This window comes from Camelus dromedarius, chromosome 34 (assembly GCF_036321535.1).
Source record: "Camelus dromedarius isolate mCamDro1 chromosome 34, mCamDro1.pat, whole genome shotgun sequence".
Taxonomy (NCBI): domain Eukaryota; kingdom Metazoa; phylum Chordata; class Mammalia; order Artiodactyla; family Camelidae; genus Camelus; species Camelus dromedarius.
Window position 1 is genome coordinate 13,282,214 of NC_087469.1, and position 14,221 is coordinate 13,296,434.

At 40.4% G+C, this 14,221-nt stretch overlaps 2 protein-coding genes across 2 annotated transcripts; one reads left to right on the forward strand and one right to left on the reverse strand.

Moving 5' to 3' along the window:
* Positions 1–4,076: 4,076 nt before the first annotated feature.
* Positions 4,077–5,042, reverse strand: LOC105094495 (olfactory receptor 8D4). The gene has a single exon (XM_010986534.3). It carries the CDS (start codon positions 5,013–5,015, stop codon positions 4,077–4,079), a length of 939 nt encoding a protein of 312 aa, XP_010984836.3. The 5' UTR covers positions 5,016–5,042.
* A 4,956-nt stretch (positions 5,043–9,998) lies between these two features.
* TMEM225 (transmembrane protein 225) lies at positions 9,999–11,866 on the forward strand. The gene is made up of 4 exons (XM_064481995.1): positions 9,999–10,534; positions 11,002–11,148; positions 11,421–11,555; positions 11,829–11,866. The coding sequence occupies exons 1-4, from the start codon at positions 10,261–10,263 to the stop codon at positions 11,864–11,866; spliced, it is 594 nt and encodes a 197-aa protein (XP_064338065.1). The 5' UTR covers positions 9,999–10,260.
* Positions 11,867–14,221: the final 2,355 nt, after the last annotated feature.

Here is a 14,221-nt window from a genome sequence, read left to right on the forward strand (position 1 = left end):
AGGCTGAAAGAGTGCAGTTTACAATTGCAAGGTGCGTTATTCCATTTCTTCTCATAATCTTCCAAGTTGTTACAAGGCAGTTTGTTTCATTTTCTTTAAAATAATCAAAGGTCCCCAAAGGGTCTCGCCTATTCAAATAGGGTCTTTGCACCAGTAAGAACTGTTTCCACCACAAATCTTCTAATATCCCCTCCTCACCCAGTGCTTCCGCACCCAGATAATGAGCTTCCCAACTGTTTACCACTGCAAGTACAGCATCATTGTGTCTGGGTGAACAAGTAAGACTGTTGTTGAGGACAAGTATAATGATCGAATAGAGCACACTTTGTAGAGAAGCAGAAATGCTTTCACCTCCCCTTTTCTTTACCCTTCCCCACCTTCGTTGTTGACAACACTGGGGATTGATAGGTATCTTAACAGAGCAATGTGGGTTCCCTGGAGCTGCCTCTCATCTGCTCTGTTGTTTCTTCCGTTTATCCAGTTAATTGTTCCACCACCTCCGTAAAGTCTTCCACTTTCCTTCTTGCCTGCATAGTCTTTGATGGCCCTGATGAGAGCTTGAATCCACTCTGGTACTGTAAAACTTGAACAGTTTGATAACTTTAAAAAGCACTGTGCCATTTTTTAAGAACGAAAGTCTGGGATGGTTGAACATGAATAGAGTTGCAGTTGGCCATGGTTGTCTCAGGATTATATAACTACGGGAAACATGGCATTGAGAACTTTTTATTGTTGTATTTTGGTCAAAGAAACATCTCTGAAAGAACTGAAGACGTAGTATCACTCGCCTCTGTGGAGTCTCTCAAGTTCATGATAGTGAAAAAATGTGACTTTGTGTCAGCCTTTTCTAGATGATCTGTGGGCCCTCAGGATCCCCTCATGTCCAGGAGGAAAGGTTCTGGACTGTGACGGTCTGTGTATAACAATTTAATTGTAACCTTGCCAATACAAGGCTTTCTTGTTTGATCATTTTCCTCATTACCAATTCTGTGGATCCTTACAATCTGCATAAAATTTACACATTTCAAGAATCTAGATTTAGACAGGAAAATGTGGGTAATGGAAAGAGCATGGGAGGTCTTGGAATTGAAGAACCTATGTTTTATTTCTTGTTTGGCCACCAAGAGCTTTGTGATGTTCAGTAAGATCCTTGAGTGACCTGTGTCTTTTTCTCCTCATCTCTAAAATGAGGGTAGCCATAGTGCCTTATTCAAGGTCCTAAGACAGGAGCTACCACAGCAATTTATATGTACTTTATGTTCAATAAATGTTTAGGAATATAGGGTTGGGGGAAAGGATGAACAGAATAGGATTAATATATGGTGTAGATGGGGAGATCTGTGCTGCTGTCAATAAAATGTCAAAAAGTTCCGTTGCAACTGAGGTTCATTAAAAACGTGAATTTATATAGTTATGATAAAGCTATCACATTTAAGATCTCCCATGAGTAGTTTCTTGGCAAAGTAGTAATTGGACTTTGATTGACCAAATATACATGTAAACAAATGTAGTAAGCCTCAGACTGTTTAAAATATAGATATGGATAACTATATAATAAAACATACTTACATCATGCATCATACTGACTGTAGAAAAGTTGGTATTTTCTTCATTCAAATATGTTAAGAACCTCGAATGTTGGCTATTTTCTTCCCACTGGCTTCCATCCATTATTCTTTAAATTCTTCTATTGCTTCAATTTTGAATTCCATTTAAATCTCTCTCAGTCTTAGACTCTTCCCCGTAAGACACATATTCCCTTTCTCGAAACCACATCAACTGGTTTTTCAGTTTTTGCTGAAATGTTTCATCTACTTCATTTAAATGAAAACTTGTCCTTTTATAACCTCTTCCTTTCTGTCCTTTTCCTAGTTCTTTTTCTTATTCCTACAGAATAAGTCTAAATCTTGACTTAACGCTAAGATTAAGTCCAAGTGTTATGTTTTCAATTAATCTTTGATTTTATACATATTCAGGGTCACATTTTTGCCAAAAAAGCAGAATCGTGAGCGTGGTGATGACTCAGGAAATCAGACATAATGAATTAAGAGCAGGTCCTCTTACTTCTAGTTTAGAATCTCTGGCGCCAAGACTGAAAGACTTTCTGACCGAAATCTTTCCAAATCTCAGATCATTTTTTTTTTCTTACTTATAGGGATGTAACTTCCAGTCTATTCACTTAATTTCTCTATCTTCTGTGAGTCCATCCGGAAGCTTGGATATATTCAAAACCATAGACCGTCAGACTGGAAGAGAAGTAAAGGGATATTAGACAGTCTGGTGCTAAAATATTCTGCACTGTCTCTGCTGTCGGGTGATGCGAAAATCACTATTTCTTGACGTGTCTCATTCTACTTTAATGGTCCTGATTGTTAGAAAAATTCGTATTTGCATTCACTGAACTGTCTCTCTAAACTTTCTTCATTTTGTTTAGTCACTCCTGTTCATTCATCAGTTCATATTGTGATTTGATTTTAGATATATCCACCTATTTACTTTCTACAGGATATAATATTACCTTATGATTATTAAAGTGATTACAACTGGATGAATTGTGATATTTAATGATTTTTTTTTAATTCACCTTTAGAGGTTTGGTTTAGAGTGGCTCTTGGGATTCTGGCATTAAAAAAAGTTTCATTATTATTATTGCCGTCACAGGATGTTGGAACTGAAAAAACTAATCACAGAAAGTTAAGGTCTCCTGGGAGACTCTCTTGGGTGCTTATTTTATTTATTTAAAGAAAAACTTAGAGATCAGATGAAGCCTCAATGAACTAGAAACTTGGAAAACAAGTTTTAAAGTGTTCCTAATGTTATGAATAAGCTTTAAGATGCTTTTGCAAATGAGACTATTTACATAGATATATATCTGTGTACATATTAAAAACATTTTATTGAGGTATGATTTTATGATTTGCACACATTTTAAAGTGTATGATTTATTGAGTTTTGACAGATGCATACAGTCATGTAGCCATCATTACTATTACAAGAATGGTTTAAAATGTTTACATTACCTTAAACAATTGCGTGTTCTTTTGCAAGTACATACACCCCCTCCCTATCTCAGCCCCTGACAGCCACTGATATGTTTCCTGTCATAGTAATTTGACTTTTCTATAATATTATAGAATGCAGTCTTACAGCATACAGTCTTTTGATTTTTTTCACTTAATCTGATGCTTTAAAATTAATCCAGTGTTTTAGGCATCAGTAGTTTCTTCTTTTGTACTACTGAGGATCACCTGTTAGATAGATTGCATAGATATATGACTGTTTATTTATTCACCAAATAATGGGCACCTGAGAGGTAATTAAAGGCTTCTAGTTTACAGCCTAGACAAAAATACCAACTCAGAAGAAATAAACAGAAAGTTGTAAAATACTGTGCATATACTAGTTACCAGGAAAAAGCAAGATATTAGGTAAGACTGTAAAAGTATCATCTCCTAATCTAGGAATTCCAAGTCTTAGCCTTTGCTCACTCACCTGAGACCAAACACTGGGACGGTACTAGCTTAGCCTTTCACTGGATTTTCTTCATCGAATTGAAATTTGATGTAACATTGGCCTTTAATAAGCCAATTATTAAAATTAAAATTCTTTAATAGTAATAATTTATATTATTATTTAATAAATCTAAAAACATTTATTATAAAGTTGTTGCAAATATTGAACACTGTTCAATATTTCCCATGCAAATTTCTATTAGAGAAATCTCTTTTGAGTGAGAAATAAGAGGAAAGACTTTGTCATACCAAAAGAATTTCGTGTGTTTTTATTTCTGGTATGACTCTACAGGATATCATGACTTTGTTTTCTTTTTGCTTAGATTCTGGAACCTTAGATTCAGGAAAGTTAAAAATTGATGTTCGATCCCAGGAATGATGTTAAACTTTACGTTTAAAGTATTTGTTATTTATGTAATATGTGTAATATCAAATAAATATATATATTCAGAATTATACATAAATAATTTTACCTCACTTCTAATTATTTTTAAAGACTCAGGGCATACAAACATACACACATATGATTATGAATACATAAAATAAATCTTAAAAATAACATATTCATTTTGAAGATATTTTTCTTCTTAAGAGTTTCATCAGTGCATTTTTCACTTCCTTGTTCCTCAGACTGTAAATCAGGGGATTCAACATGGGAATCACGTTGGTGTAAAACAGTGAGGACACCTTCTCCTGGGCGAGTGAACTGCTGGAAGCAGGTTTGAGATACATGGACATGAGAGACCCATAAAATATGAGGACAGCTGTCAAGTGGGAGCTGCAGGTGCTGAAGGCTTTGGACCGGCCCTCTTTAGAGTGGATGCGGAGGATGCTGGCAAGGATAAAAGCGTATGAAATGATGATTATCAAGCTGGTGGCCACCATGTTAAATCCTCCAATGACAAAAATCAAAAGCTCATCGATGTAAGTGCTGGAACAGGAGAGTTTAATAAGAGGAACGATGTCACAGAAATAATGCTGAATGATGTTTGATTCACAGAAAGTCAACCTTAATATACAACCTCCATGAATCAGAGCATCAGTAAAACCTACCGAGAAGACAGCAGCCACCAGCAGGGAACACACCTTGGGGGACATGATGACATTGTAGAGCAGGGGGCTGCAGATGGCGACATAGCGATCATAGGCCATTGCTGCCAGCATGTAGCACTCAGAAATGGCACAAATACAGAAAAAGAACAGCTGAGTCATGCATCCAGAGTAGGAGATAACTTGATCTCTGCATAAAAACCCTGCCAGCATTTTGGGGGTAATGACAGAGGAGTAGCAGAAATCTAAAAAAGACAAACTACTGAGGAAATAGTACATAGGCGTGTGGAGTTGAGAACTCAGCCCAATTATTGAGATCATACCCAGGTTTCCCACCACGGTGACTACATAAATCCCCAAGAAGAGGCAGAAGAGAGGCAGCTGAAGCTCTGGTTGGTCAGTTAATCCTGAAAGAAGAAACTCCGTCTCTGTGGATTGATTTCTTAAACCCATTTTCCTCTGAGAAATCTGTGGAGATGAAAAGACAGAGTCAAATTAGACAGGCAGGATCCCAGCTTATCCCCAGTTCCTCTACCCATGAAAACAGGAAGCCCAGGTTATTTTACCCGGTGGCACTGGATCTGTGTTTCCATTGATATGCAGACTTTGACTCACCAAAAAGTCAGGTCTCAGATGAAACAGAGAAAGTAATCATCTGTCTATCTATAGATTTTAGGAACCCTAAATTAATGTTCACACCCTCCCTAGTGTCTCAAATTCTTTTAGCAAAGTATAAAACATTTGACTCCAGAATTAAAAATAAGTCTAATGGTAAAGAACATTGGAGAGTTTTTCTAAAGCAAATTAGTTGAAGAGGAGCAGGAGGAAGAGGCTGTGGGCTGAGGAAGTACTTTTCTAATGACACAGTTGCCTAGGGCTGACCCTGCCCACGGGATTTCCTACAGAGAAGGTATCTATTGTTAAAATCAATTACGATTTCCACATTAAGGTTTACCAGGGTGTTCCTCAGAATATTAATTCCAGCAATGTGTTAATATGTGTACGTGAAATAAGTATCTTAGGGTGATACTGATTTCAGACATGCAGCGTTACACAAAGTTAAACAGGTTTCTTAACTGAAGGCTGTTTCAGATTCTCCTGGACCGTATATAACAAACAATATTTTCCAAACTAATTTGGTGATAGACTCTCTCTCCCACTTTAAAACAGACAAACATATTGTAGCTCTAGTGTGACTCAGAACATTTCAGGAAATTGTATTTTCTTTCTTTTTTTTCAGTTTTTTTAAAAAATTGAAGTACAGCCAGTTACAATGTATCCGTTTCTGGTGTACAGCACAATGTCCCAGTCAAGCATATACGTACATATATTTGTTTCCATAATTTTTTTTTCAGGAAATTGAACTTTCATTTGCGTTCTGTTATAATCGAATCATGAACTGACTTCCATGTGGGAAGCTTATTCTTCTAACACTTCAGTAAAACTGGACGATGATAGAATGGCAGTGATCTCAAAACTCTATCTCTGGTCATCCTCTGAGCCAAGACTGCTTCTCTCACCAAGGCCACTGAGCACGACTTAATACACTACTGCCAGTGCTGCCGCTTGGGCTGTGCAAACCACCGGGTTCTGTGTGTTTCCACCGGAGGCTCCCATGCAGTGCTTCCTGTCTCCACCCACGCTTCTCCCAGGGAGGGGCAAAGGGGACACATGCCTTGGAATTGCCTGTTCTGGGGTCCACCAAGGCTTTATCTCTGAAAAATCATACCATTTTTCTTTTGCTGTTGGGCTGCACCCAGAGCCATCCCTACACTCTTATGTTTACCCAGAGATTATGCAGGGCGCTGCTCAGACATCTGGTTTAACATTTTCTCAACCTGCCAGCAAAGGATCTACTTTTCTCTCTGGCTCTTCAATAAACTCTTCGTATCTTCTTACTTGCAATCTATTAAAGCTGTATTAGAACAGGGCACAATTCCTTTGGCCACTTGCATTCCCAAGGTTGCAGGAGCCTTTTCCGGATTTCCCAAATCAGTTTAAAACAAAGAAGCTTCCTAACACTGAACAGCTGTTCTCTGAACAGGTTTCCAAATTCTACAGAATGCGTGACATTTGCATCTGCGCTCCTTCTCCTGTCCTGAGGGATGGAGATAGTGCAAATGAGGGATTGTCCGTTTACCCTTAGCCTGTTGCTAAAATACCCTTGAGTCCTCCTTTGCCTTCATCTCTTGCACAGGTCTAGTCTAGTCACAGAGACTACACAGAGAAACGTGAAAGGAAGGTTCAGGAAGACGCATGTACTATTTTTTGCCTTCAATGTCTTTTCATGCATGCCTTCAAACTGTCCTGAGTATCACAAACTCACTAACCACTCCTCACGTGTCTAACTCTCCCACATTTCTCCTGATTCCTGCTGGGCTCTCTGTCGCAGTAAAATGCCTTCCATCCTGCCCACGTCCTTGTTCTGTTCCAGTGCCCTCCCTGCCCTGTCTTCCCTCTGCTCAAGCCAGCTAGGTTTCTCTGTGCTGTCTTTCCCACTTCCCAAATATCCCTGTGTCCTTGTGACTCAATGTGCAGCGTCACTAACATCATTTGGGGATTTGTTAAAATCCATGATCTCAGGTCCTAAGCTACAGGAATTGAATCAGGATCCCCATCTTCGCAAAATCCCCACATGATGTGTATGCACATTGAAGTCTGAGAGGCCCTATTTTAGGTTATTCTCTCCTAAAGCTGAAACCATCTTTCTTTGTTCTTGTTTTCTCCTCTGAACCTCTCTCTGCTTCTCTGTGCCAGAAAGCATTTCACGATCATGTAAAGCGCATCCTTAAAACCATCTTCTCAGGAAGAACCGCCTTGGATGAAGGATAGAACCGTACCAGACTTGCCCATGAAATCCCGGCCCAGGGAGACAGAGGCACAGAAGATTTTCTTGTTCTTGAAATTACTGTTTGGATCACAGAGGTACCTAATCAAGCTGATAAGTGACATAGACACTGATTTAGGTGAATAATTATTCCGTTTTCCTTTTTGGTCTCCAGAGTTCCTGGTGTTTAGGAAAAGTTTTAATTGCCCCAGATGGGACTATGTTCAGTTATTTACCAATGAATGTTAACGATTGTGAATGCTACAATATTATAGTTCCTACTTTCCAAGATACATTCAGGTGGGAAATGTTTGTAGAGGTGTACACAGTCCCAAATGAATTCTAGTTTTTAAAATTATCTCTGGACCTTTAGTGGTTAGTTATCTACCCTAAGACTGACATGATTCCTGATTTATGTTGTAATCTGTTTCGTGGACCCTGCTGGTATTTTTCTTTCTCTTTCTGGCTTACTTAGAATGACGATCTCCAGGTCCATCCATGTTGCTGCAAATAGCATTATTTTATTCTTTTTTATGGCTGAGTAGTATTCCATTGTATAAATATACCACAGCTTCATTATCCAGTCCTCTGTCAACGGACATTTAGGTTGTTTCCATGTCTTCGCTATTGTATATAGTTTTAGCCTCTTTTAAATTCCTCAGCTACATTTTTATTTCTCTACCTTACGCTGACCTCTCACTCCTTCTTTGCTCTTTCTCATAAGCGGTGATGTTCTCTAGAATTTCCTTCTCTACCTCTTGTCGCATTCTGTGTGATGTCCCCACGTGGTGATATGTACCTCTGTGCTTCAACTGCCATCCCTAGGCTGATAACCTCCAATCTGTTATCAAGATCCAGAACTACATTCTGTCTATTGTATGCCCTGTAGGCACCTTAAACTTAACCAAAACCATGTTGCTCCCATGTTCTACATCTTACTTAATAGCATCATTGATTACTGTTCTCCCTAGCTGTTCATAAGATTTCTTTGACCTGGATCTCACTAATCTCACCCTATCAGTTTCTCTAATCTGGCAATATCTTTATATCTTTAATGCCATTGTCTATTAAAATTTTAAAGGAGACATAAATCTTTCAGCCCAGGAATCCCTCTCTTAAGAATATATTGCATAGAAATAAAATCATCACTATATAAGGGCATAATCATATCAGTTGTCATGGTGTGCTGCTTGTCACCCTCCCGGTCCTTCCACTATACTAGGCCCCAGGGGTCAAGAGTCAACCTGAAAGATGATTCCTCAGCAGATGGCAGCCCCAACAGCAAGCTGGCTCTGATATAGGAGTGGTGAAGTGTGGGAGCTCATTCCCACAGCGACCAGAAGTATTGACTACTGAGGCTTGCGGGTTCTGACAGATAGTGTACAGGTGCCCTCGAGACAGAAGGGAAGCCAGCATTTCACGGCAGACTGAGGTCTCCTGCTCCGTTCAGGATGACTCTGGCCCCCAGATCCGGGTTCCTGGTAGGGCTGGCTATTGTTTCTTCTGTTGCAACCACAATTCAGTTCGATTTCTGCTCAAACCTGTTTCCTTCAAACACTTGCAGCTGTGATTCTTGGATGCACTCCCCGATCTACTCCCCACATACAGATCTCTGCCTCAGAATCTCTTTCCCAGGGAATCCAAGTTAATACTATGGTAATTGCTTATGTATTATTTATGTGCCAGGAGCTCTTTTAAGTGCCTTACATCTCTAAACTCATTTAACCTTTAAAAAATCGTTAACTAGTAGGATTCGTTTTTACCTCTACGACCACAAACATGGTAGAGCCAGAATTTAAAGCCAGGCTTCTGGGTCCATTTTCTTAATTACAAAATCTCCCTGACATAGTATAGATATAAATTTAAATGTATTGAGCATCATTTTAAATAATTAAATAGATAAATAAAATATAACAAGATGTGTAAAGATGTCTGGAAGACAGACAGCATAGTGTGTTTGAGGCCATGAAAGAAATCCAGTCTGACCCGTGGAAAGTGGCCTGCAGTGAGGTCAAGGAAATAGGCAGAGAGAGGCTTTTGGAGGTGACTGTCATCTTAGGCCAGTAAAAGTGTTTTTTTTTGTTTTTTTTTTAATTTTAGTACAAATCCTCTGACTCTGAGCTTAGTGCACACCATAAGGAAACTGAAAATGTTTTCTCTGCTGTTACAAAGGCAATTCTGACAAGAAATAATTGTCTGTGCCTTATAAATGATATTGGGCTGCAATTGTTCAGTGTATCAGGCCAGTTCTTTTGGTTTCAAAGCACTGGTCTATTTCCTAGATGCCTGCCTAGTTAGTTAAACTGTAAGTTTAAATAGTTAAACTTACTTAGTTTCTCCAAAACATCCCAGATTTTAAGCGGTCATTTTCTTTTGTGATGCTAGCTAGCTGAGTTCTCATGTCAGTGATCTTGAATTCCTTCTGCATTTCACTGATCCTTATCTAACGTCCATTAATCCTGGAACATAAAATTCTAACTTCTTTAGTCATGTGTGTCTAACTTCTTTTAAGGCCCCTGGTTATTCCTGTATCTGATAGCTCTCTCTGTATGTGGTGTCATATCTCCCTGTATATCTGATAGCTCTCACAGATCTCTGGGCCCCTTGGTGCTTCCACTGCACTAAGTCTCAGGGTCAAGGGTCAAACAGTAGATGATTCCATGGCAGTTGGCAGCCTCGACAGCAGCCAGCCCAGGTAGAGGGGTGGAAAGTGGGACTGATCTTCTCTGTGCGCTACTTTAGCTTCTCACTGCCAACCCCTCCGCAATCACTGAAAGTCGAGATTTTGCCCTACTTCCTGTGACTAATCACATCAGAAGAGAAGAGCCATGTGAGAGATTGGTGGTGGTCAGCTTGAAATCCCCAGTCACAATGGCGCAAATCAGAAATGTCCAGGCCACCAACATGTTATTCTCCTCGTGGGCCTTGGTCTTCTTGGTGACGGGAATCATCTTAGAACAGTGGGTTGAACTGAAGTTGGGGCCAGAAAAGCCTAGCCTACCCCACAGCCCATGGATATGTTGCACTACTGATTGGCCAGAAGGTCAGAGCTATACTATGGAAAAGAGGTGGGCGGAGGGGAAGAGTTCGTCCTTCCTTGACTTCCATTCATCTCACCGTTATTTGCTAGTGCAAATAACTTCTGGTCGCAGGGAGCCCTCTTGCATAATCACCACGGTCAAGGTTGATGCCAAAGCTCACCATTTGCATCTTTTGGAGAAAAGTTTAGCGTCTCACATTCTTAGTTGCTGAACCTCTGAGAATCCTTGGCAGTAGCAGCAGGGTGGCCCAGCACGTCTAGCACATGAGGGTATGAATGAAAAGTGACTGGTGATGGGGAAAACAGGTTATATTGCCACTGAGCTGGAGTACCTAGCAAGAAATCAATTCTGAGAAAAGAGAAGAGAAAGACGCTTACAGAGACATCAGGAGAGAGAACAGTTTCATTTTGGTTCTCTCTCCCATTTAGCTTCAAATCTCTAAGCCTTAATTATTTAATCAAATCTCCCACCTCATTCCTATTTTTACCTAGGGATTTGTGGGCCCCAGGGGGGCAATGAACCCAGAAGAAATATCTGTCCTTATCTCAATATAACTTCTGCTTTCCAACAGGTGGCCTGAAGGTGGTCAGGGACATGATGCTTTTGGTCTTCAGCCTTTCCTTGCTTCATAACCTGCTTCTGGGTTTGGAATTCACCTATATGATTCCTCAAACTAAACATATCCTCTTCATGACTGCCTCCCTCAGTTTCTTCACAGGTAACTTCCCTGTCTTCCCTAACACAGACTTGGAGGCATGCTTGGTTTGTGGGTCCAGGCTGTTGTCTCTGACTAACTCAGCCTTCCTAGTTCTTTGGCTTCGATATGCAGCTTCTGAGTTGGATCTACCACTGAAGTGGGATTGGCCTTTGGGTAAGGTGCAGTTGTGCAGGGTCGGGGTTTGGAAGTCAGGCATACCTTGGGCTAAGACTTGAGCAGAAGAGCCAGAGTTCCTTAGAAGAGACTTTTCTTACATTTTGTCTGGACATCAGGTGCCCTTCTGCTCTCTGCACTGGTGCTGTATCAACACCACCTAAGGCAAGCTGAATCTGTGTATCACTGTAGTTACAGAGTCACCTGGAACTTCTTCATTGCTTACTCAACTATTTTCTTCTTTATTGCCTCTGGTGAGTGTCTTCAGGGCCCCTGATGGGTGATGAAAACCAATCCATGCCTGATAGAGGGGAGAGTGAAAGGATGGGAAAGGGAACAGGGGGAAAGGTGCCAACCCTTGCATTTTAAAGGGCTAATGTTTGGTGGAGTCACATTCCGAAAACACTTCCTACAAGGATAGCATTGGATATGAGGGCTGAGTGAGATGTTCAACATGCTTGCCTCAGAGGGAGCTCCTCATTTCCTCCTTTTCTACTTTCTTTCACACCCTCCCCACTTCGGGGCAGGGATGACCGTTAACATCCTGATGAAGGAGAGTGGCTGAAAGGAAATGTTCACTTGGAGAGGGCAGTGACCCAGAGGGTGCAGTGTTCTCGTCAGTGCCGCCCGAGGTCAGAGAGTAGCAATACCTAGAGCTCAGTGGCTGCCTGCCGACACTGGAGGCGCTCCTTTTCTAAGAAGTCTTTAAAATTTCATTTGGAATTGTAGTTCCTAGCTCAGAAGCATGTCCTCTTTCAAAAAAAAAAAAAAAAAACCTCAATTTTGTTGAGTTGAGCAGCATTTGAGCTATTCTGCATACAGTCCAGTCTCTTCTGCCAAAGCCTCCCCCTTCTGAATGGCTTGGGGGCAGTTCCGAGGGAACCACTGGGCTTTGGATCAGGGTCTCTCTGCCGATACAAAAGGGAAATGTTTCTGTGACTTTTCATTGTTCCTTTATGACCCTCCCTTGGCTTCTCTTTCCTACAGCACAAGCAGTCCATGAATAGCTCTGCCAGCCTCACCATCATCCCTGAATCTGCCCAGGAAGGTCAGGTTATGGAGCAGTCTGGGGCTTCCGTCAAAGATCTTGTGTTACCAGCGGACGCTGCAGTGCCTCGCAGTATTGTCCATGTGTATGCCACACAGGCCAAAGACTCTCCAAGCAGAACGCAAGTCCAAGGCCGTCGTGTAACCTGGACTCTGTGATCTGACGACTTATCTTTCAGGTGTACATTCGTCTTAATGGAAGCAGCATGTGGGTATGTGCTGTGTGTATATCCAACCATATTGTCTATGTTTGGCATTATGCAAATGACTGTGACTGATCAGGGTCTATAAGAAGATCCAGAAGCTTAAAAAAAATTTTTTTTTTATCCTGGTGAGCTTCTAATTTATTCTCATCATTTAAAGACATTTGTTATTAATATAATAAATATTACCATACACCTAATACTTGCTGTATTGTTAACTCTATACATCACAAAGATTTAGAATACTATATACTTTTTTTTTTGACAACTCTCAAAGTACTTTTTATGGGGACCAAATCAAAATAACTCTCTATGAAAGGCTCCAGGGAACTCTGTGCAGGCAGAATTATATACAAACATAATCGTGTCACTCAAAAGATTAAATTAATACTTTGGAACAATCTACAGTGTATAGACCTAGACCATGATTCCCCAGTGCCTCTTTTTTTAGGAACATACATATATTCATTTTCATATTCTTTTTCACCATAAGTTACTATAATATATTAAATATAGTTCCCTGTGCTATACAGTATGAACTTGTTGTTTATATATTTTATATATGTATCAGTTAGTATCTGAAAATCTCGAACTCCCAATTTATTCCTTCCTAGCCCGTTCCCCACCATGATAACCATAAGTTTGTTTTCTATGTCTGTGAGTCTGTTTCTGTTTTGTAAATAAGTTCATTTGCTTCTTTTTCATAAAATTCCACATGTAAGTGATATATGGTATTCTTTCTCTTTCTGGTTTACTTCACTTAGAATGATGATCTCCAGGTCCATCCATGTTGCTGCAAATGACATTATTTTATTCTTTTTTATGGCAGAGTAGTATTCCGTTGTATAAATACACTGTCTTAGAGCTGGCATTGAAACAAAATATTTTGACTCATGATTCAGTGCTCTTTCTGCCACTTCTGTGTTAATAGCTTCTTTCTTTAAAAAGGGGCAATTGAGATTTGACACTTACATCAGATTAAAAAAATTATATTCTAGACCTGTGCTGCCCAGTACTGTAACCACTAGCTACGTTGTAGCCACTGAGCATTTTGAAATGTGACTAGTTTGATTTGAGATGCACTGTAAGTATAATATGCCTTGTGAACTTCAAAGATTTGAATGACAAAAAAAAATCATGTAAAGTAACTCAATAGCTTTTATGCTATTACATGTTTGAAAGATAATATTTTTTGGGTATACTGAGTCCATCCCCAATAAGGGTCCTCCTGCCTGGTGTCACTCACACCAACAGAACGAGACTGAGTTCAATTCAGAAGCAAAGGAAAGCTTTATCCTTTGATGACAGAGTAGAGAGGTGTGAGCTCACGCGCTAGAGCCCAAGGTCTCGCGAGAAGGCTGTGGGTGGGGCGGCTTTATAGGGATCTCCCAGCGGGGAGGGGCGGGGCTCTCGCGAGGCTGCGCAGGCTTGTTGTTGCGGGCTCCCTGGGCAGCGTCTCCGCACACGGCCCGCCGCCGCGGCCGCCATCTTGGGTTGAGTTTGGCAGGCTGTGCTTCTAGAAGCAGTCTCTGAGCTGAGCTGTTGGGACACCTATTTCCGAGAAACGCAGGTCTGAAGTACTGAGGACGAGGCCTCCCCGTGCAACCTCCTCTGAGCAAGCGGAAAAGGTAAGACTTGGTTTTTATTATGCAGATTCTGTTTTTATTTCC

Excerpts from the sequence above, each read along its gene's own strand:
- LOC105094495 (XM_010986534.3), bottom strand. The coding sequence starts at position 5,015 with ATGGGTTTAAGAAATCAATCCACAGAGACGGAGTTTCTTCTTTCAGGA.
- TMEM225 (XM_064481995.1), top strand. The coding sequence starts at position 10,261 with ATGGCGCAAATCAGAAATGTCCAGGCCACCAACATGTTATTCTCCTCG. Across the intron at positions 10,535-11,001 it reads GCTAGTGCAAATAACTTCTG|GTGGCCTGAAGGTGGTCAGG; the intron begins GTCGCAGGGAGC and ends GCTTTCCAACAG. Across the intron at positions 11,556-11,828 it reads TTTCTTCTTTATTGCCTCTG|GGATGACCGTTAACATCCTG; the intron begins GTGAGTGTCTTC and ends ACTTCGGGGCAG.